We start from the raw sequence: 24,144 nt of genomic DNA, 5'->3' as shown, positions 1-24,144 counted from the left end.
TTTAGATTATTTATTTTATTTTTGTCATGTCTTTCATGACATTTTTTGTTCCTTTTAACTTCTATTTATGGCATTGGAGGTACCTTGTTACTTTTTTTACAAGTAAATTATTTACGTATCTGTTATCTTAGATACGACTATTGTATTATAAAAATATCTTCTATTTTATTATACATAAAATATACAATGCTATAGAAATGTTACTACAAAGATATAATCTTATAATTGCAAACATTTAACAACGGTTCGTTGAGTACCAAATTAAAAAAAAATTATATTAAAAAAAATACATTTGATGAATATCTCGAGATAATATTATACAGTGTAATAATTAAAATGTAAGCTTTTATGCCATATATATCTGGAAACTATATTATTAATAAGAATTCAATGTACAAAATATCACAAAACGTGTCAGCACCTCACATCTTAAACTAGAAATTTACAGTGCGTTCTTATGAAATACTTAAAGTTAAAATTGAGTATCGAAAGACTTAATCCGATTTTAAAAAGGGACGTTGACATTTTTTAAAATAATTTAACATTTTTACGAAAATAGTAATTTTCAAGACAGTTTAAATTCATTTTGCAGCAATTCGGCAAATAAAGTTGACTGCTAAAAATGTACCACAATTAGCAATTTTTTAAGTCTTGATTTATTTGTCACAGAATAGAGAAGTAAAATTCTAGTCATTTTTCTGCTGTAATGGCTCTACAAGCGCCAACTAAAAGGACTAGTCAGTCACATGTTATCTGACGAGCTATGTAGGTGTATGATGCATTAAACTTAAGTCAAGCTTATTTTATAACTTAACATAGAGTTGGTGAAATGTTGGGCTCGAAGACACCTTGTCTCAAAGCGGTGAGGAGGGGCCAGGGCTCGCAGGAGCACTCGCTGCGCCAGTCGTCCAAATCGAGGGCCCAAAGGGCGGCGCCGCGGATACCCATTTTGGATGAAGTTGAAATGATCTTGAATACTTCCTGCGGTCGAAGGAATGTCACCCATTGGGAGCCGTGTACTATACTCATTCCCTCCTCTGTTGGCATCTCTTCCCAATATTGTGTTTTTAGTCCGTTACATATCTGTCAAAAAATAAACCAAATAAAAATCCATAAAATGTTCTTTCTTTTGCCTTTCTTTGTCACTCTTGTTGATCTTTTACATAAACTAATCTATACTTATTTTCGTTTGTAAGTTAAATCCCTTCTCCTGACAGCTATGTTTCTAGCTTTTTATAGACACAGGAGTCGTTTGTGCTAAGGGATCTAAGAAGTTCATTTAGTTACTCACCTCGTAGTACGCCATGAAGCCGGGCACTTGCGTGTAGTTTCCGGCGTCACCCGGACCCGCAGTTGGGGCGCCCGGGTGCACAAACAGCTCGCTGCGCAACGTATACGAGCGCCCATACGCCGGCACGCTCATCACCAGCTGCCGAGACGGCACCACGCTTGACCAGTACGACAACATTGTTTTCTGAAAGTAAACAGTTATTAATTTAAAATACGAAGAACTCCAAAAGAAGAATACGAATCAAATGACACCTGCCACTTCAAAATCGTCAAGCGGTTTAGGCCACCGGCGTTCGGAAAAATGGAAAAGTACATACGTAGTCACAAACTTCTGATGGTGCAGAAGATTGCATAGGCAGGAGATACTCTGTCCGTGAATTCGTCGACCAGTAGTAGTCGTTGGCGGCGATGGCCATCCAGTCGAGAGTTGCCGTCAGAACTTCAGGATCGTACGCCACTGCCGCTACTTTAGGGTTCGGAGACACCACAGCGGAAAATTCTAAGTTGTATTGACGTAATGACTTAGATAATTCAGTCAGTAAAGCGTTGAAGTTGCTCTTTTCATCATTCTCTTCATCTGTCTCAGTACAAATTTCCTGTGAAAAATCGTAGAGATAATTTTTCTCAAGATCACTTGAAATGCGAAAAGGATGTGACTCATTTGGCTGGAATTAAACCTAGGTAATTATTTTAGTAAGTACAATGAGATTGTTTGTTGGAATTAAAGGAAAATTGAGCTTGAAATAGCGCATATTATTCCAATAATCCACAGAAAAAAATTGGAATTTGTCACACCATTTTTTTAAAATCTTATATCTATCTAGAATTCATTAATAATAATAAATAAATAAATAAATCTGTAATCTTTATCATAGTTTAATTAATAATATATATTTTATCTTTAGCATTAACATAAAAGATGAAACTTAACCTTTGACTTATAACAATAATGTGCTAATTTGCGAATAGTCATGTTTTATGATTACGACTTGTATGTACCTAATCATTAGAAGATATATAAATCATAACCAATTATTTTTGTTTTTTATTGAAAAGATAATTACATATTAATCGTAATAAAATATTTACCTGACCACACACTGGATACTGCCAGGCGAGTTGCAATCCGTCAAAGTTCCATTTCTTAATAAGCTTGTGCGCTGATTCTATGAAAGATGTCCTTTTCTCCTTGGTAGACACCATTTCGCTCCAATTCGATACTCTAGAGTTATGTAAGCCGCCAACGCCGAGAATAACTTTAACTCCATCCAATCTTAATTCTGATATTTTACCGAGGAAATCTAAAAGCGACGATTAAAATTATTTAAATGGAGAATTACCGCCATCCTCCGCTAGTTAAGGAAACACCTCAAGATAAAGAAATATTGGCAAGACATTTAATCTGAATTTAATAAAGTTAAAGCAGTTAAAAAGATCGTTAGTTCTTACTTTGAATAATTGCCGAAGACTCGATGGTCGCTAAGGGAGTCTCATAGCTAAGTGTAGATTAGTTTAAGAAATTTAATAACTTTCCCTTACCATTGTCTACATCGAGTTCGGGTACGCCTGGTACGATCTGCGAGGTGTTGCTGAGATGTGCCCACGAGTATATTATATGAGTACACAAAGATGCATCCACTTGTTCTGGACCAAATTTACCTTTACCTGGCCTGAAAATACATTTGGTCATTAGCATAAAATATCGCAGCAGATTTTGCTTTATACTAAATACATTGAAGGGTATAAAGATTTTCTGTATTTAACAATGTCACTTATTCACGTATCGTATTTATCATTGTTGTTAACTACCATCATAATTTCGTTTGCAAAAACTTAAAATAACCGTGGTTTTCTGTCACCAAAATATCCGTATAAAGCATATCGCCATCCCTGTCTTTCATCTTTGGTAAAATAGAGATGACAATATGTTTTAAACGCAGATTTTTGCCGGAGGAACCCACGGTATGTTTCACTTCCGCTAGACAATGAGTGCTATTTTCATAAATATATATTAAATTTGGTACCGGTAATATGCCCAATTAGTAAAGTAGCAGGCAATTATTGGTTTCTCTTCTTGATCTTCTGTTATCTTGAGTGACGCTTTCCCCTTGCATCTCGCTTTTGCTGGCCAGTCACAGTGGTTCTAAGAACGTAAATTTCATGTATTATTTAGATATTACACAATTTTTTTTTAATTAAATTTTGCACAAAGTTAGGGAAACTTTATTTGATACAAAGGGAGAAAATATTGAAGTAAGTCATTTCGCTTTACCGATATTAAATATGTATTCAGTTAAACTATACTTTTGAGAAAATAAAGATTTCTAATATATATTTTGTTTCTTTAATTTCTTACCTTATTCCATACAAGAGGTGCAGGGCAGGTGAGGTCTACGTACACACCGTTTAAGCATAGATAGTATTTGCTGCAATCGTGTTCGTCCGCCTTAAACGTTATTCCCGTACACGCTTTACCTTCATATCCTTGTTCCTGAAATCATTACAAAATATAACTATATTAAGTACTACATATGTGATCATTATCAGCTTTACGTTCTTTTACTAAATAACTAGCTATTGCCTACGAAGCTGTCCGCGCGGAATTAAAAAAAAACTTAATAGCCTATGTGTTCTTACAGACTATGTTCTTTATGTATGCCAAATTTCAGCAAGATCCGTTCAGTCATTCTGACATTCAAACAGACATCCATCCATCCATCCCAACATTCGCGTTTATAATATTTGAAAGATAAGATGTGACATATGTACGTTAGATTTATACAATAGATAGGTTTTGAAACATAAATATAAGGAGATTTAAACTTACATTGTCTACAGATTCTACTTCAGTTTCTGTATCAGGTACTGGTGCGAGTTCAGTCATTTGTGTTGTGGTCGTCGTGGTTGTTGTTGTTGTTGTTGTTGGGGCCTCAACTGAAATAACTAAAATTTTATAATATTACTCTAAAATAATTATTAAATATAGTCTAAGAATTAAACTAGAAACTTTGGAAACTTTATAGCTTTATAGTTTATGTCGATATTGAAAATTGAGTGGAATATTTACTTTCTTCTAATTGACAATCCGGAGGTGGGTCTTTGCCGCGAAGAACATGGTTGACTGTAGCCAGAAGAGGTGATTTTCCACAACCGCAATAATATCCAGTGAAATCATCAAGATCGAGAGTCCAAACCATGGAACCTCCCAGACTCATAGCACGAATGTACTCTGCTTTATGGCGTATCATGTAATCATCGTCAAATGATACCCATTGATCGTTAAAAGTAGCATATGGACCCATTCTACCAGTGGGGTCTCTGATCACGTTCCAACCGCGCGATCTAATACGTTCGCAAATCTAGAAAAAAATTTAATTATAACAAAAATTGGGATGTAAAGCATCCCCCGCCTGATTCAGGTTTGAACAAATACAGACTAATTTGACAACAATCTGCTTACCTCGTAGAAAGCTAAGAAACCTCTAGCTCTTGTCTCTTCACCAGGATCTCCTCCGGCATAGGTCGGTGCCCCCAACCTGTTGTTTTCATTTTCCAATAATGAGAAGGATTGACCATAGAACGGTAAACCCATCACCAGTTTTTCTCTTGGAGCGCCACCCTTGATCCAGTAACTAACTGTAAAGTTCTGGAAGAAAATATGCGTGATATAGATAAACTTTTTCTTTTTTTTGTCTGCCATCATGGTCATAGAGAAAACGTACCACACTATTCACATCTTCGCAGTTTTCGTCATTTCCTGAATACATAGGAGCCAAGTGACCCGTCTTTTTATCCCACTGGCCATGATAATCATAGGTCATAAGAGATATCCAGTCCAACTGCTTAGCCAAAACAGGGATGTCGTATGCTGTAAATAAATGATTCAAGTTAAATCAATACGGTCAAATAGAAATTTACGATATCAGAGAGGTTCAATAACAACATACCAGCGTCAATGACATTCTTGCCGCCCGATACCGCCGCAGAGAGCAGCAAGCCACGAGGAACGAATGCTGAACGTAGTTCCGTGATGAGACGGGCAAATCCTTCTTTGTCAGAGCTTGGTCCTTTGTCACAATTGACCTGGGATATTTTTATTAATTAGTTTTGTATTGAGGATTTTTTTTACTTCTTATCAATAAAAAATTAAAAAAAAATTCTTTCATAATCTATTAATAAAAGTGGTATTACGTAAGCACTTAATGAAATGGTAGAGGTTATCACAATCCATAAATAGTTGTCAAATAATAATCATGTTTTAAAAGTTAAGATGAGGTGTCTATACATTATACTTACTTGCCAACATTTTGGATAATTCCAGTCTATATCTAAGCCATCAAAGTTATATTCGTCTAAGAAATCGAGAGTATGAAGTACGAACTTTCGTCGAGCTGTAGGGCTGTTAACGAGACGTGAATATTTATTTCCAGCTGAATCTTTCCAACCTCCAAGACCGAGCAAAACTTTAACACCATCGTGTTTCAATCCAACTACTTTTTCGAAGAATTCTGTAGCGAGATACAAAAAAGATTAAAATAACGATGGAAATTATCACACAAAAAATAATGAATTTAACAAAACTTACTGTTTTCAACGTCCAGCCAATTGTCGTGAGGTCTGATCTCCAATTTATCGCTGTCAAGGACCGCAAACGCGTATATAATATGTGTACAAAGAGATGGATCAATATCACCTGGCGTAAACTTTCCTGTTCCCGTTCTGAAAATTAAGAATTTATCAAAAACTTGCCCGGAAAGACGGGAGACTGCTTTCATGAATTAAATATTTGCATTTGTTTCAGCACAACTAACCTGTACCAAGCCCAGTTTGTAAAGTAGCACACAACTTTGTATTGCTCTTCTTCATCCATGATGACAGGTGGTGTTGGTTTCATCGTGGTGGTAGTGGTCAGTTTAGTTGTAGTGGTAGCTTTGGTTGTAGTGGGAGTGGTAGCGGGTGTCGTAGAAGTTGTGTATGGTGTAGTTTGTCTTATTGGTTTCTTCGTAGTTGTAGTAGGTTTGGGCCTCGTGTACGACGGTCTCACTTCAATGTCCTCTAAATCTTCGTCTATTTGATTAGATGTTTCAGTAATAGGTTGTACATGTCCATAATCTACACTGGCATCCAAAAGACCGTCTTTTATAGCATTAATAAGTGGGTGTCGGCCTTGTCGGCATCTGTTAATGTGAAAATGAAAAAATAGTTAGCAAATAACATCATGATTTTTATAGTAGTACAAAAACTGTAAAGCCTACTGTATAGTTTGGAACTTTTTAATAAATAATAAAAAAGCAACGATTTTTTTAATTTGTACCTGTTTTTAAAGTCATCAAGATCGAGCGCCCAAACCATACCGCCTCCCAAGTTAAGTGATTTTATAAAGTTAGCTTTTCTCTTTATAATTTCGACGTCATCGTAAGACACCCATTGGTTGCCTTTGTATGCAAATGGCCCCATCCGTTGGAGAGGGTCCTTGACAACCTTCCATCTTCTATCGATGATGCGCTCACAAATCTGTTATACACAGAAGAAATAATAAATGGAGCACTAAAATAACTATCGTTAGTTTGAGTAAAAAACATCGCGAAAGAAACTAAGAAATTATTAAATTAATAGTATTGTATATTAATTAACATTAACGTTGTCCGAAGTACATACCTCGTAATACGCTAAGAATCCTTTAGCCCTGGTATATTCTCCGGCATCTCCGCCATACATTGCAGGTATATTCAAGGAATTAATATCATATGATGATAATGTCGTGAACGACTGTCCGTATGTAGGAATGCCCATCACCAGCTTAGAGGATGGTGCTCCCTTTTCCATCCAATAGTGCATGGTGTAGTTCTGCAAAATCCAAGAAATATTATAATTATGTTTCATTAGAAAACAGATATTATTATCTGTTTTCTAATGATGCTGTTAGTGAAATAACAAATTTAAGGGTCGAGTACTCGGAGTTCTAAAAATATAAGTGTAGGTAATAAAATATAGCATCTCCAATGATTTTACAAATCGAATAATATAATCCTATTTATTAAAAAATAGTATTATCGAAGTAAACACGAACCGCATTGAAGTATGTGTTGTCGTCATCGGGATGATAAAACAAGGGCGCAACATGGCCAGTCTTCTTTTCCCACTGGCCGTGGTAATCATACGTCATCACGGCGATCCAATCGAGATGTCTCGCTAGGATCGGCACGTCGTACGCCTCATCTATCACTCTCTTACTGGGCGAGACTGCAGCGGACAGTAACAGTCCTTTAGGTTTGAAAACTGCAGAGAGTTCACGGACCAAGTCAGCGAAACCCTCCTTATCTGCATCTGGTCCCATCGAACAATCTACCTGAAATAGAAAACAGTAGGTTTTGTTATTGTTAACTAATTCAAATTAAATAATGACATATTGTTTGTCTTAATCGTTATTTGTGTTTAAATTTCTCACCTGCCAACATTTAGGGTATTCCCAGTCTAAATCCAGTCCTTCGAAACCATATCTCTCTAAGAATTCTACGACATGGCTCACGAATCTTGCGCGCGCTTCAGGGTCGTTGACTAATTTGGAATACTTGTCTCCAACGGAATCATTCCATCCACCAATAGCTAAGGACACCTTTATTCCATATTTCTTGTATTCAACAACTTTTTCATATAAGCCTAAAAATAAATTTCATTACGACACAATTTTTATTTTGAAAAATAGTATTATACGTTTTGTGGTCATGCAAACTTACGATTTTCTTGATCTGCCCAAGGATCGTGAGGAGTTATAAGACCGTCAGGTCCCAAAACGGCGAATCCGAAAACGATGTGTGTACAAAGACTTGGATCAATATCTTCAGGACCGTATTTTCCAAGTCCAGGACGGTACCACGACCAATTCGTGTAGTAACAAATAAGTTTATAGCGTGCTGAAATTCATATTAAAATTAGTGTATGTTTGTTGAATCTCTTGAAAATATTTTTTAAAGAACAACACACAAAAATTTGATTAAAAAAGGTTTTCTTACTATTAAGTAATGCTGGTCTAGAAGATGGATCTACAAGTGCTACTGTTGTCGGGGAAGATTCGATTGGTTTTATTGGTATTTCGGGTTTGACTTCGGTGTCCACTTCAATTGGGTCCATGAGATGTGATTCTGTGGTTGTGGTTGTGGTCGTCATAGTGTTAGGGACTTTACGTTTCTTACATTTCGCACTTCGTGGCCAGTCACATATTAACTTATCCTGTTCAAGAACAATAGATAATAATAAGCTATTTGCCCATATAGTTTAATCAATTTAGTAATAAAAGTTACGCTTGCCTGATTCCAGTGCAAGCCGGCACTGCAAGCGAATTCTTCAAATTGGCCAAACAGACAGTGACGATATTTGGTACAATCATTAGGATCTCTGTCGTATTGACCACTCTCGCAGTATTCTAAAACAAATAAAAATATTCCAGTATACGTACTTACCAACTTTTTGCAAAATCTTACCGGAAAATAAATTAAATAAACTCGAACTTTATAAAATGTAAGTTACATAATAAATATCTTTAAATTTTAAAAGTTTTCTTTACTTGGCTTATCGTCAATAACATCTGTATCAGGTAGGCCGTTTGAAGTCGTAAGCTTGGGTGCATCGACCATAGCAGCGGATGTGACTTTGCGCCGGTCGGAGCAGGAGTTGGCGGAGGGGAAGTCGCACTGCGACCGCTCCTGGCTCCAGACGAGGCCGGGGGCGCAGCTCTGGGTCACCAGCACGCCGTTCACACACACGTAGAACTTTTCGCAGCGAGGATGCGTGTGGTATGTACCAGTCACACAACGCTATCAACAATATATATTACTTTATATTTTTTTGTCAATCAATCATACAAAACAATCATAATTTAATTGCATTCATAATGAATTGTGAGAAATTTGAATCGTTGACTTCAAAATGCTTACCGTTGGTTTCTGATATTCCTCCGATAATATGAATGGCTTCTTCGTTGTAGTTGTTGGCCGTCTAGTTGTTGTTTTTGGGGTTGTTGATGTGATCTGGTACACTGGCTTTCTTGTCGTTGTAGCTGCTGATGTTGGTTTCGACGCTAAAATATGAATCCACGTTACGTATATATTCGCTAGACTTCGTATGTGAGAAAGTAAGTTGAATAACTAGGAAACGTGTTTAATTAATTAAGACTAGTTGGTGTGTACCTTCACACATAGCGAAGTCGACCCAGTCGCATCTGTTGCTGCGTTTGTCCCAGTGCAGGCCGCTAGGGCAAAGCTGTTTGCGCCAGCGCCCGCCCACACAGAGCAAGTATGCGTCGCATGTGGATGCCGGCGCGTACATTTGATTTTCACCACAAAGACCATCTTCTTGCAGTTCTGAACTACTGGATGTTGCTGCAGGAAGCATTTTTAATTGATTATTAATCTACCTGATTTTCTAAAAAGGTTCTTTAAAATTATTAACCCTTCCATATTTAGGGCTCATTTATTTGTAGTTATTACTTACTTGTGGTCGTTGGTGGTCTTGTTGGCTTGGGAGATCGAGTTGTTTTCGGCGGCAGCGTGGTTGTCTTTTGGGTGGAACCTGCGAAATTTATTTCAGAGTCTGATTTAATTATATACGAAAAAATTTCAGTATAATGATACTTTTAGAAGTACATATGTATGATTTGAGTCGTACCTTGGCACTTGGCGTACTTAGGCCAGTCGCAGTGCTTCTGCTTGGCGCTCCAGTGCAGGCCGGGGGCGCAGCGCTGCAGCCGCCAAGTGGTGCCGTCGCAATGCAGGTACGAGTTGCAATCCTCAGGCACTGACACGTAGTCTTGTCCGGCACACGGTAGACCCTCTGCCGGGCCATCTATAAATATAAATTAATATTTAGTTAATTCTTTAATTATAATTGTAAATGAGTACCGTATTTCAAGTTGGAAAAGCAAAACGTATACACCCAATTGCGTATTTACCATCACTAGTAGGTGCAGATGTAGTTGTCGTCGTTGTTGTTGTTGGTCTCGGCCTGGGCGTTGTTGTCGTGGTCGTTGTGGTAGTAGTAGTGGTCCTCCGTGTAGTGGTGGTGCGTCTCGTCGTTGTTGTTGGTGGTGGTCGTGATGTCATCGGAGCTAATGTTGTTGTTGCCGTACTCGCTTGACTAGGAGGTTTTTCTAATAAAAAATTTTTTTTTTAAATAAGTTGTTTAAAAGAGAAATAAATAAAAGGGTCGTGAAGGAAGTAACAATAATTACCTTTGCATTTAGCGAAGCTAGGCCAGTCACATCGTCCGGCTTTAGCGGACCAGTGCAGGCCGGGCGCACAGCGATGCTTGCGCCATTGGCCGCCCTCGCACTGCAGGTACGCCTCACAGTCGCCCGGTGCAGCGCGGTATTCTCCGGCCTCGCAGTCTGATCCTTCCACACCTTATACACATTTCACATTAGGAAAGAACGTTAAAGTATCTTCTGCAGCATAGTAATTATCTGGATAGAAAACGTACCCGTATCCATTTCAGGAGCTGCTGCAGTCGTTGTTGGTTTCCGTGTGGTGGTAGTCCGTCTGGTTGTTGTTGTTCTCATAGTAGTTGTGGTCGCGGGTTTAGCAGGCGTAGTGGTCGCCTGAGGCCACCACGTCATGGCAGTGGTGGTCTGTTGAGTCCAGCTCGGCCACGTTGTTGGCGCCTTCGTCGTATGATCGTGCTCGTGGCCACCGTGATGATGTTCAGTAGTACTGACGACAGATCCTGCAAGCAATGGACTCGATTATTATTTTATTAATTGAGTTAGTATTAAATCGATATACATTCGAAGTCAGTGCATAATATGCAAACGTACCATCAGATTCGGCAGGCGTAGTGGTAGGTGGTGCAGGGGTAACGGGTTCCGGTGGGCGCTCGCAGGATGACTTGGGAGGCAGGGGCACGTCGCGGCCGAGAGCGCGGCCCGCAGCGCGCAGCAGCGGCGAGGGTTCTGAGCAGCAGCGGTTGCTGAAGTCGTCCAGGTCAATCGCCCAAGCCGTCACACCCCCCAACCCCTGACGCATTGCCCACTCAACCTTCATACCAGAGAGTTGTTTTTATTACGAAATAGTTTTTAACGAGTCAATATCTTAACTTTTGGAACATATCTAAACATAAGTTAAATTTTGATTGTTATTACCTTTTCACGGATAGATTTTGGATCGTCGTATCCAACCCATTGGTTGTCTGAGTATGCAAAGGGACCAGCTTTATCTTGTCTGCCGGTCTTCCAACGTAAGTTTTTAACTGAAAAAAAATGAAAAAAAATTAATACACTTGAAAGAAACTTGATTAAATTTTTTGAATCGATTTTTTATGTTACCTCTGTAACATATTTCATAGTAGGACAGCATTCCAGGTTGTTTTGTAAACTCTCCGGATTCACCAGGGCCCGCGGCGGGAGCCCCAGGTCCATTTGGTCCTTCGACATCCGCCAGTCTGTACGACTGACCGTAGAACGCCAAGCCAAGCAGCACCTTTTTCGGATCCGCTCCACCCTCTATGATCGCTTTTATAGCATATTCCTAAGATAAAAACCAAGTCTTTTTAGATGTAGTTTATCATATGACATATTTCTGAACGAGGTGTGCCATATTTCTATTTTAATTAAAGTCTTTTAGTGTTTTCTTTTTTCAACATAATATTATTAGTTTCTTCCAAAATCTGAAATTTACTTACAATAGAGTAATAAGCCAGGGCATCTCTCTGAGCGGGTATGAGGGGTGTATGATGAGCTGTAGTCCGTTCCCAGCCTCCGTGGTAATCGTATGTCATGGTGCTCAAGAAGTCTGCTGCTTTCGATATGATGGGTAGATCGTAAGCGGCTTCAATGACCTCCTTGTAACCAGAGATGGCGACACCTAGTTCCATGTCCGCTGCATGGAGCGCTTTAGACAATTCCTAGAAAACGAAAGGATCTTTAAGTATATATTTTAAATATTTTTTTAAACATATTGTTGTCTATGATAATGACAGAGTTGACGATACGTCTTATACAGGTATTTTGGTCTCAGACACTCACGGCAAGTAAAAGAAAAGGTACATAGGCTTTAGAAGAGTGAAGCAAATTAAACTATAAATTACCTGAACCAATTTAGCGAAATTTTGTTTATCAGATCTTGCGCCCTTTTTGCAGTTACTCTGCCAGCAAACTGGATAATTCCAGTCCAAGTGGAGACCTTTGAAGTTGTGCATTCGCAGGAAGCTGACCGCTTTGACGACAAATTTGGTGCGAGCGGCGCTCGATGACACAAGACGAGAGTATTTATCCCCAGCGGAGTCTGTCCAGCCACCCAAACCTAATAGTACTTTAACATCTCCAAGGGAAGTCACACGTTCATATAAATCTGTGGAAATCATTATAAAATAAGTGTAAGTATTTATTTCATATTTATTTAATAAAAGTCATAGTTGTATAATGCCAAAAATGATTCCTTACTGTTAGTTATATCAGCCCATGGGTCAAACTCTTTGATAACAAGATCGTCAGTCAGTAAAGAAGAGTATGCGTAAACAACATGCGTGCAGAGTCGTGTGTCAATTTGCTCGGGTACGAATTTTCCTTCGCCACGTCTATAGAATGCCCAATTCGTCATATAACAAACCACACGTTTATCGCTGTCTCTACCTAAAATGTGCATAGAACAGATTCAGTGTATATTTATTACAATATAAAGAAATATAATAGATTTGTTTGCTAGTCTCTTACTCTTTTTAATTTCAGATTGTGGTGTTACTATAAGTTGTGCAGCTTCTTTAATCGTTGATACACCTTTGCTGAACTGTGAATAAATTAAAATTTATTAAATACATGAATAATATAATTCATACATGAATAAAATTATAATTTTTATTAAATATGTAATGTTTATTTATGCATGATTACCGCAAAGTCGGTCTCGTAAGCTTGTGACAAGAATCTTGCTGCATCCTCGACTGTTATTCGTAAACTTTGTCCGGGAACACATTTTGCGACATCTTGGTGACTGCAAATAAAAACTCAATTAAAAATAGCAACTAGAAATATTTATGCAAATCAAGTTAAATGTTTTTCTTAACTTACCCACAGAAACCAGTAGAAGGATCATAGAGTCTCTCATCTTCACAGACCATCCTGTAGCTAATACCGCCGGTACAGAAGTGGAAGTGTGCGCAAGACTCCTCGTCAGAAGCTAAGTACGGTACCTCCGCCTGACACGCGCCAATCTTCAAAGACGATTGATCGGTATGTGTCAATTCCCCTATGGAATAGAAATAAATTAGTCCCAATAACATCAAAAGATTTGCGGCATAACAATAACAAATGTTAGAATTTACGAAAGGTAAAATAACATCTACCCACAAAATATCTAGTTAAATTATTTCTTGTTTACTATCTTACCGTTCAGTGTTGTCGATATAGCGCTCAAGATGGGGTAAGGGGATCCGCAGAGTCCACGGAAGTCATCCATGTCGATCGCCCACGCGGCGGCTCCCGCCAAGCCTATACTTATCACGAATTTCATCTAAAATAAAATAAATCATTTAATATGCTATTGCATACTCATATAATACGAAATTGGTTTGTAAATATAGCTAAGTCAATGACTGTTTTACCTTTTCAAGTATTGTGTCAGGTGTGTCGTATGTGATCCATTGATTACCAAACACTGCGTACGAATTACCAGCTTCGTCTAGAAGACTTTCTCCTTTACCTTCGCGTTCTGCCATACAAATCTAAAATATTCAATCAAATTTCAATCATAAAATAGTAGTAGTTATTAGTTTGTTGTAGTTGTAAAAAATATAAATGTGGTTCTACCTCAAAGTACGCTAGCATTCCTTTAGTTTGAGTGTAGGTTCCCTCATCTCCCCATCCATTGACAGCCGCACCAGGCGACGACATTGATGTTTCAGAAAGAGTATAGCTGCGGCCGAACAGGGGTATGCCCAACACCAATTTGTCAGCCGCCATTCCATGACGCAAAATGTATTTTACCATGAACTCCTGCAATTATAAATTAGCAAAAAAATTAATTTGATAGACAAGTATTTTTTAGAAATAAACTTCATAAAGGCAGTATTTTCTTTGATCAATCTCTAGTATCTGAACGTTTATTCCTTACAATATTATCGTATCTCTGATCTCTGGAGGATGCTCCCGGATCTCTATGCAGCGCGCTATGCTGCACAGCCCTCGTGGGTGGCTCATCTCGTCTCCCATGAGTCATGTCCCACGCCTGCAGGATCGTGTAATCAGTAGCACCACTAACCGCGCCCAGGTCGTAGCCGTCTTCTATTTGATATCTAAAATTACAAAACAGTGCTGTTCAATAAGTTTTATGTACCTCCTACGTATTTTATTCCTTAATTTTTTTTTCTTGTTTAGCCAAATGATGTATGTTTTCAAGAGTGGTCTTTGGTCGGTATACCTACCAACTTACTACAATTGTCACACCCTAATTTCAGACCTTGTATTACATTAAAAGTTCAAAATAGACACGACATTATCTATTGTCAAAATTACCTGAAAGGCGGTAAGACAGTAGAGAGGAGATATCCATATGGCGATAATTTCTCACGAAGCTCGTAAAGTAGACTTGTTAATAGCTCTTTCTCCTTTTCATCTCTATCTCCTAAAAATGTGATGATACATATTTAAAAAAAGTTTATTTATTTAAAGAAGTTTTTCTTTTGAAAAAAAAATTGTACCAGAGTAAATCCAGTGTAGATCGATTCCATCAAAATCGTTGTCTAACAAGAACGCGAGTGCGCTATCAACAAATGCGTTTCTTCTGTAAGGCTCCTGTACCATTTCACTGAAGAGACGACTAGTGCCTTCGCCACCGATACTGATAAGGACACGAAGGCTTGGGAATCGACGTTTCAGGCCAGTTGCAATGCGGTAGCCACCTGTATCAACCCAGATAAAATTTAATTCAGAGGAGCTTATAAAGTTAGGTAAAGTATCGTTAAAAATAAATTGATCTATTATTTATTTTCGTGTATATTTTTCTTTGCTGCTGCTGCAACATGAATATGTGCCTTCAAATGTATCAAGGACACATAATACAGGTATTTACTATTCCATAAATTCACAACTTTTTGACCTACCTATTTAATTATTTTACCTTTGATAATATCATAATCTTCATTGGCTGGTATAACGGCATATGTGTGAGGGTGCAGCACTGCGAAGGCGTAGTGCAGGTGAGTACAAGAGCGCGGCATGAGCCCCGCGGTATACGCCAACGGGGGCGCGCGGTACGCCGCCCACGACTCGAAGTAACACACCACTATGCGGCGTGCCATCGGACCACCGTCAGTTTGTTGCATTTCTATATACGTAAAAACAAATGAAACAAGCATTTAGTTAAAATTATAATATTTTAACATAGTGCAGATATAAGTTAATTTGCTCAAAATCTATCTAAATAGTGTAAAAATTTAGTTTTACCTTGAAGATTGGCGTTGCCCAGCTGAAGTCTTTCATCAGTGCGCGAACCACTGCAATGAAAAATTGAATAGATAGGTACATAAATTTTTCTTTTAATTCCGCGCGGACGGAGCCTTGGGCGACAGCTAGTTATTAGTTTTTTAATTCTTTTTTTTATTTTCTACATACCACTATGAACTCTAACTGAGAAATTTGTGTTAATACTTACTTATTTAGGTAGTTTGCGGCCCCGTAATATTTGTTAATTTCTTCTAGACTTGATAAACCATCCATTAATTCATCACTACTCTGTGAAATGCAAGAAAATGAAGGTATTCATAAATAGAGGTATACGAATACAATAAGTAGTAGGTAAACAACATTTATTTACATACCTCGATAGCTTTTGCTAAGAATTGAGGATCAATGACGGGAATTGGTCGTTTCTCAACAGCATCTCTTAATGGCAGGCGCATGTAACCTTCGTCTCGTCGATTTCTTAAACAATTACATAAAGTTTCCACTCAAACAATAAAATCATCATCAACCTGCCCTTATCCCTATCGAGGGTCGGCACCGCATGTACTACTCCTCCATACATCTCTATCAGCCGTCATATCCGAGTCTACCCCCTTCTTACGCATATCCTCTTTCACACAGTCATTTCATACTTTTTTTGGTCTTCCTCTACCCTTGTAGCCATCCACATTCAATCTCATTACTTTTTTGCTCAAACAATAAAATATCATCGTAAAATAATTTTAACTATTTTTTTCATTCAGGCGCCATTCGTTTCGCCATGATTCTATTTATATATCTTTTTTTTTTTATATTTAAATAACTATAAACCAAATAGGAAAAAAATATATTTATTACAGTACAAAATAAATGACTATGGATAAATTAGAGTAGAGGTAAGTTGTTTTTCTGCAAAGATTTAGAAGTAAATAAGCATGTGACAAACTACACTTCGATACCCAGTTTGTGAAAGCGCTTGGAAGAAAATCTTTCACATAATATTTTTCCTTGTGCAAGAAAACAGCGTAATGATAGTTCAGTAAAATAATTATTCTACATACATAATACTTAAGGAAAACTAGCATTTATAAAAAAATAGTGATTTGCTACTGTTACTCATGCAAATAATTCGAAACATTACCTGTTTTTGAAACCAAAATTTGAAAACTTAGATGTTTTTCTAAGTAATAAGGAAAGCCATTTTTTATTTACCTAAGCGGAACACTCTCGACCGATGCTCGTATTGGTTGCGGTAAGGGGTCATGTTTTGGAATCGTTTCCACTGCACCACGGAAGAAAGACTCTTTCTCCTGACGGGGAGAAGACACAGTCCCGCTGATCAGCAGTACGCTCACAGCAAACTAAAATAGATTAATACATTACTGTTATTTCACACATTAACATTTTTATTAGCACTATCTTAAAATAACAAGCTTCGGACGTTGTTAATTATTTTCGCCAATCGTGTTTCTCATAAATAAACATTTTATCGAACAAAGATTCAGAGATTACTGACCTCGTGTAGAAAAGCTTTGTGTTACATTGTCAATAGAATGAGTAAGTACTCTAAAAGGCGTTGAAATTAAACTTGCGGTTAGAAACCGTTGAACCTGTGACAAAAACCTAATTGTTATTATATTATTCTTCCTATAACGTATAGGATGTTTTTATAACTCACCTAGAGTTATTTTACAGTGACTTTAGACTCTTTGACAAAATCAAGACTACATCTTATCTTACTAATATTATAAATGCGAATGTTTAGATAGATGTTTGTTTATCTTCAGAACGGCTCTACGGACATCGTTGAAATTTGGCATACATAAGAACAAAGTCTGGAAAAACGCATAGACTTATTAAGTTTTTTTTAATATCGCGCGGACGGAGTCGCAGGGCAACAGCTAGTTATATGACACTTATCAAAACCCACATCAAATTAAACATATGTGTAAGCATTTATTATATGAATATAATAAAAACAAATAAAACACTTAACAGGTTATTGATCGTAAGAATGTTTCTCTGGACATTTCGAATGTTTGCAGATTAAATTAGCAAGATTTCAAAAAGCTTTTCGGGTATTATATTTATTTATTAGATCTTATATATTGCAGTTTTTTCTTCTGAATCTGATTTTACACTAAAAATATTTTATAAACCTTTAAAAGTTTAGACTATATTATTTAAAAGGCTCCTATGATTGGGTCTTCCCTTCGTCTGCTTTATGTTCTGATACCAAAAACAGAGTAAGGCCCTTTTTCAAATACATGTTTGTATGTTCGTGTGTCTGTTCAACATTTTTTACATCGCTAAAATACTTTTTTTAATTCAATTCCTCATACATATAACGCGGTGATCGATAGAGACATGAAGATGTAACAAGCAGTCTTATATTCCTATTTAAACATCCACGTGAGGTTCCATTCCCGTAACATCTGTACAGAAACATATTGCCGTTCCGGTCATTAACTTATTTATAACTGAGATAGCAATATTTTTTGTATAGATGTTCAGCAGTGTACACTTACGGTAAGTGCAGTAAAGAGAAATTCGCGTTAGTTTTACCGAATAGGTTTGTAAAGAATGTTGTGTTTGGCCATGTTAACCGTGTCGTCCGCGTGACATACCGTGTTAAAACACGTAGCGTAGGCGCCGGTCGCTGACCTATCGATCAAATCTACAATACATCCACCACACTACATCTTTACATCATTTACATAACCTGACGAAGTCAACATCGACTAAGAATTTAGACAAGTTCAACAAAATTTATATTTATTTCTATTTCTCTAATAGCAATGTCAATGACCGACTAGCAATTTTTTTAGGTTTCCAGTGACATAAGAATTATGCAAAATTTCTAACCGAATTTCCCGTTTTCTGTTCCTGTTTTTACTATTTAAATGTTTTACATAACATCCATTGTAGTGTTACATTAAGAATTTTCTTTGCTGATTTTCTATTATATGTTTGTCTAATGCATTGTGTTCATATTTCTCTGGTATGTAAAGAATACTTCATGTTTCTGTGTATACGATCTAGATGTTAAATAAAGAAAACAACTGCCACCGTAAAACATAAGACTGTTGTTATATTTTTTTATAAATTGCAATAAATATCATTTAATTATCTTGTTACCGAAAATTAAAGAGATGTCAAAATAAAAAGTTTTACAATGTAATTATTTTATAAAAATAAATAGGCACCGGGCCTATTTATTTTTTGTAATGTGTAGACATCCAATCGAATTATTGTGATTAATTTGCGTCAATGAACTTTAAAATAACTGTTTAATGAAACGATTATCAACTATCATAAATTTGATAGTTTGATTATAAATAAAAGCCAGTTTTTTTTATCTAAAATTGCGGCTAATTTTTTATTGAATCTATTTAACGAAACATAAATGCTCTGGTTTTAATAAATTACTTTTAAACGCCTGCTAGTACATTGACTCGTGTGAATCGAAAAACAAGACGATTTGCATACAGACATCTGAGGCAGGTAGACGAAGCAGGGAGCGTCGTCATCGACCACTATGGACCTATTTGCATTTGACATTTAGCCAACGATTAGGACTTAAGTTGAACACTTTAATTTTCCTCAAGCCCTTGCCAGATAAGTTTACATTAGTGAGCCCTATACAAAACAAAAAGTAAACGACATATTCAACGCTTTAAACTAATTGGGTATTGAAGCTTATAGTCATAATTTAGTTTTAAATTTTAGGGACCTAAAAATAAACGAGGTTTTATTTACTGAGGGTTAATATAGTCTTGTCTCAAAGTCGAAGAACAGGTTGTTTTGTTTTTGAGGAATGCATCCGAACGAAAATGTATTCCATGTGACATTGTTAATTTGTACTTAGTAAGGCCAGGGGTACGATGTTCCGAACGTCCTTCTCTTGCGCGTGTGTTGCATACAATGTGTCTCATAGTGTTTTATGTTTCTTGTTTCTACTTCCAGGTAATATCTAACTAATAATAAGGCAATCGGTCTATAAAATGCATTTTGCAAACGGATATATTTTTTTAAATTGCCTTTTTTTATATCGTAAGGTGGCAAACAAGCGTGCAGCCACCTGAAATCGCTGAAATAGCGAAGTGACCGTTGCCCATAGACATACGCAATTGCATATGCGTTGCCTACCTTTAATCGACGGAAGAGAGGATGCAGAGAAAGAAAATATTTTACCTTTCCATGTATCCTCTCATCCGGAAAGTCAACTTCCACTTCCCTCCTTTCCTTATAAGTAAAAGAGTGAGAAGGGAAGGGGGTGCCTATAGACTTAACACCATTTTAATATTCATGAAACATCCAGAAAACACATATTGAACTTTAAATCAACAATAACAAAACGAAAATACAAACTGCGTTTTTAATTTTAATATAATACCATAAAGTTTATTATAAAAAAGAAACATTGACATTCTCATTGACATTTTGTTATGTGTTTACTAAATATCAGGTGCATTGTGGAGGCTTCAACAAGATACCTAATGGCCCAAAATTAAGTTTGGATTTCCTTGTGCGACTTTAGTGCATCATAAAAATGTTATGCATCAGAAATGAGCCAACACGTTATAAATAAAATGCACTGACAATAAATTTTCTGTTGTAAAACTTTGCAATGAATTCCCAATAAAAATGACACTTATTCTAATATAGACCTTTCGATTTCAAGTATAATAAAACATGTACTTTTTTGTTTTTAATAAGTTCTTCTGATTATGTCAAACCTAACGTTAGACCGTCGAGTACATTCTTGATTTTGAATAACAACAAATGGCTTTTTTAAAGGTTGCCAGTCCTATACACTTTTTATAACACTGATATTGGATTTAAGTGATCTAGCATTTTGTTGATCTGTGGTGAGATGTTAATGGCACAAATCTTTTAAGTAAAACATTTTTTTTCGTATTATTGTAAAAACTGATCACTTAGCAAAATATAAATATATCAAAATTGCTCACCTGTAGAATTAAGTTTTGCCCCATAACGGGGAACTCTCCTGTGATTCTCGCACCGCAAATTAATTTTTATATCTGAAATTGGAAATAAAAAAAAATACATAATGATATCCAACATTTAGATTTTTTGACTAAACAATCACAATTTTTTTATTTAAATTTAGTTTATTTGAATCAAAAAGCAAGAATTTAAGAACATTACCTATAAATAGATTAAAAAAAATAGTAAGCACGGGATGCAGTGCGTCGTATGTAGAAGTGCTATCGTACGTGTGACGACTGCGCTTGCGCCGGTCGCGTTTGGCGTGATACTGAGCGGGAAGCGCGCGCGCCTCCCGGTGTTAATACCTCGGTGTCATCAGGCCTCGCAGCTCCTACGAGTGTGTGTCATATACCATGACCATGTGTGCCATGTATCGAATTCGGGTACAGGTCTATCCTTCGAATATAATATAGTCAAATTTTAACCGGTCCCCCAATCGATTTTAGCAATACCTTTCTGCAAATTTTCATTTTGCTTTTAATATTATCGATTCTGTTGCCAATAAAAAGGATTTATACTAAAAATCTTTCAAATTTTATCATAATTTTTAAGAACAAAAAAAAAAGGTAATAATTAGGACCTAATTAAGGAATAAAGAAATCATTCGCTATCCCTTTTTCTTTAGCCGACTTCAAAAAGAAGGAAGGAATCAATTCGTCTATTTTTTTTCTTTTTTATCGTCTATTATCAAGGTATATTTGTCTCGAATCGAATCTCCAACCTCAGGCGTAATAGCCACCACTCCAACTACTAAGCCAGAGGGGTTTATGAGATATAAATTAATTTGTGGTCGAGTCAATATTCGTTATCCGTATGACAAATCACGTAAGTTTTGACACATTTGTTAACTATATAATCTTTTAATATTTATTTTTAAGACTTTTAAAAAAATTAAAAACTAAATTCAAAATCATATTAAATGGAGATACTCTATCCACTCTACTAGAATTTTAAAAGGGACTCGAAATGAGTCAATAAAATAATTTATTATTTTAGAACTTATTAGTATATTATATTTCCTGTCAAATCCTATTTATTTATTTTAAAGGATACATAATTCTGACATTTAGACGAAATTAAGATTATCTAAATAATATCCGCGATGCAATTCTTTTTTTAAAAAATAAGTCAATTTCCTATCATCAAATCAGATATAATAATTATTTTTTATCTGTTAAAAAACAATTGCACACACAAATTCAGTAAAGGTGTCCAGTATCAACAACTTGTCGCTCATACATTTAAAGGCACTATCTTTTTATTTATGCGCAACAAATAACTAATTTAATTTACTTAATATTCGACAGTGTTAATTACATTTTGTTACTTTTTACTCTTTCTTAATGTTTGAGTGATGTTTCCCCACGGATTTTGCAAAATCAATTAACAATGACAATATGTAAAAAATAGGCTAAATCTATTTAATAATAAATTTAGTTGTTTAAGACAACTTTTACTTCGAAAGGTCAAAAATGCAGCATGACAAGCGTTAGTAAATGGCAAAGATCACTTTTTATGGAAGGAATTTAGGCATGCATCAAAATATATATATGTACAGGTACAATTTAAAATGATGCAGGCATCACTCAATCAAAACTTATTCGTTTTATATACATTTGTATGCTATTAAATTTTATTCTTTCTGTGCGGAAAAAATAAAATAAAATAGGAAGAAATTAGTAAAATATTTGAATGCATTTTATGACTGCGCTTTACGAGTTAGTTATGCTTATTAAGAAGTGGCATTTGTTTCTTGTAATAAAAAAGATTAGCTTCGAATTATTTTAATAATAATTAAATTCAAGCTAATAGTAGTGATTATTAATTAGACCTGAAAGCTACGGAGAATCAAAACTCGAGATATAGTCAAGGAAAGTATAATTTCTTTAGCACAGAGTCATCCTAAGACTTTATATAGTATTTGAGGAATCGCGGTACAGAATTCAGATCAAATGTGATCTAGAGTTCGAATCTTACCGTACGGTTATTAACGTAAAGCCATATCCTAGCACAAGCCTAACTAGAGCTTAGTTGGAATGCTACAAGCAATATTACTAATTAAAATAAATCAACTAATATTTTTCCATAAAAACTTTAGTACGTTAAAATCGTAACAGCATAAGGGATAATTAATTAGTCCATTAATTTAGATATGCGTATAACTGCTGAAATACTTCAAAACAATAATTTTTTGTTACTTAAGGTCGCTCAAAGACTGAATCGAGTCCCTCCTAACGTCCATAAAAACTCCGCTCCAAAATACGGCATAAAAAGCGATAGATGAAGAGCAATTCTAACCAGTCAATGAATAATAAATATAGTTACCTGAGATGATATTTATGATTTGCATAGAAACAATGACATATTTAGTGCGAGCTATAATTTATTATACTTAATACAGAACACGATTTATTAAAGGTACCTATGCCGGAGAAGCAAAAAAGTGTGGGTGATTCGACATTGGTGTTTTGTAAATATTCTTAGAACAATGTTTTATATAATGTATTACATGACTTTTAAACACATAAGTTTTTTGTAGATTTATTAAATAAATTGGTTGTGTAAATTACAAATTGAATTATTTCGTTATTTCTTTGAATTTTCTTTTTGCACAAGAGACTTATTATAGGTATTAAAATTTAAAATAATCAGTGTTAATAAAATGTTAACTTACATCCATATTCAAGATCACCAAAGAGGTACAACAAGACAGACAAAAAGCGACCAACAAAAAATATTAATGTCAAATATTTACGGTCGGATGATATTTTACGACTATGAGATTTCTATTTTTCGATCGATTGTCAACAATTAAAAAAAACATGTCCAATTACTTATATAATATATTATATGTTTTTTACTTACACTAATGTAAAATTTTACACTAAAACAAACACACTGAAACTATGTAAAAGCGCACTACATTGACTGTCATGGATGAACACAAAATACAACTGGAACAAACATATTGTGACTAACTGTTGCCGTTCTGTTTTGAAGTATGGTTGTGTTGAAGTAGACCACTCTTGCTGGCTACGTGGTTCCGCAGAAGGCACGAGCTGTCACTGTTTACTATGCAAGAAACGTATCATCCTTTCTTACCGCCAATGTCACGCATTGTTTGTCGTATCACCGTCCCTGTCACTGACTAACTGTACTCCTAAGTGGACCCTGAAATTGGTAATGCCCTTGTTTTGGACTTGACTTAGCATCTGGCCTAGACAGCCGGACATCTGAATACAGTGTAAATCCATAGGTAGACTAATATCTATGGTTATGAGACATTTTTAAGTATATTTCAGGATGAAAGTTCGAAAGTGGATCGGTCGTTTGCATTTGTGTTATGCGCTGACGAATATGTGACCCCATGACCAGATTTAACTTATTATATTTTCTAATTACAGTCGAAAGTTTTT

The 24,144-nt window shown here is 36.0% G+C and overlaps 1 protein-coding gene across 2 annotated transcripts; it reads right to left on the bottom strand.

Annotated features, from left to right (window-relative positions):
- Nucleotides 1–30: 30 nt before the first annotated feature.
- ChiR1 (chitinase-related protein 1) lies at nt 31–21,007 on the bottom strand. 2 transcript variants are annotated; one of them, XM_013326644.1, is made up of 52 exons: nt 20,888–21,007; nt 20,689–20,760; nt 16,928–17,076; nt 16,093–16,195; nt 15,927–16,006; nt 15,719–15,768; nt 15,393–15,599; nt 14,974–15,174; nt 14,789–14,897; nt 14,388–14,568; nt 14,084–14,269; nt 13,879–13,998; nt 13,664–13,787; nt 13,346–13,523; nt 13,169–13,268; nt 12,992–13,064; nt 12,722–12,910; nt 12,367–12,629; nt 11,962–12,183; nt 11,606–11,807; nt 11,423–11,529; nt 11,099–11,318; nt 10,765–11,007; nt 10,517–10,687; nt 10,238–10,435; nt 9,955–10,131; nt 9,781–9,858; nt 9,477–9,668; nt 9,225–9,367; nt 8,855–9,104; nt 8,598–8,713; nt 8,304–8,520; nt 8,028–8,204; nt 7,739–7,950; nt 7,361–7,639; nt 6,949–7,137; nt 6,605–6,804; nt 6,102–6,467; nt 5,876–6,009; nt 5,587–5,798; nt 5,238–5,373; nt 5,013–5,158; nt 4,751–4,936; nt 4,358–4,649; nt 4,118–4,233; nt 3,647–3,781; nt 3,315–3,433; nt 2,830–2,960; nt 2,380–2,591; nt 1,608–1,886; nt 1,292–1,474; nt 31–1,083 (listed from the first exon to the last, which is right to left on the bottom strand). In XM_013326644.1, exons 2-52 carry the CDS (start codon nt 20,710–20,712, stop codon nt 811–813), a joined length of 8,850 nt encoding a protein of 2,949 aa, XP_013182098.1. In that variant the 5' UTR covers nt 20,713–20,760; nt 20,888–21,007; the 3' UTR covers nt 31–810. The 2 variants fall into 2 exon arrangements, with proteins under 2 accessions (XP_013182098.1, XP_013182099.1); XM_013326645.1 differs by having other exon boundaries at nt 4,118–4,224.
- Nucleotides 21,008–24,144: the final 3,137 nt, after the last annotated feature.

Source organism: Papilio xuthus, unplaced genomic scaffold, assembly GCF_000836235.2.
Source record: "Papilio xuthus unplaced genomic scaffold, Pxut_1.1 DF828780.1, whole genome shotgun sequence".
NCBI classification, from domain to species: Eukaryota; Metazoa; Arthropoda; class Insecta; order Lepidoptera; family Papilionidae; genus Papilio; species Papilio xuthus.
Note: the sequence above shows the minus strand (reverse complement) of the source record. Positions and strands in the feature narration are given on the sequence as shown.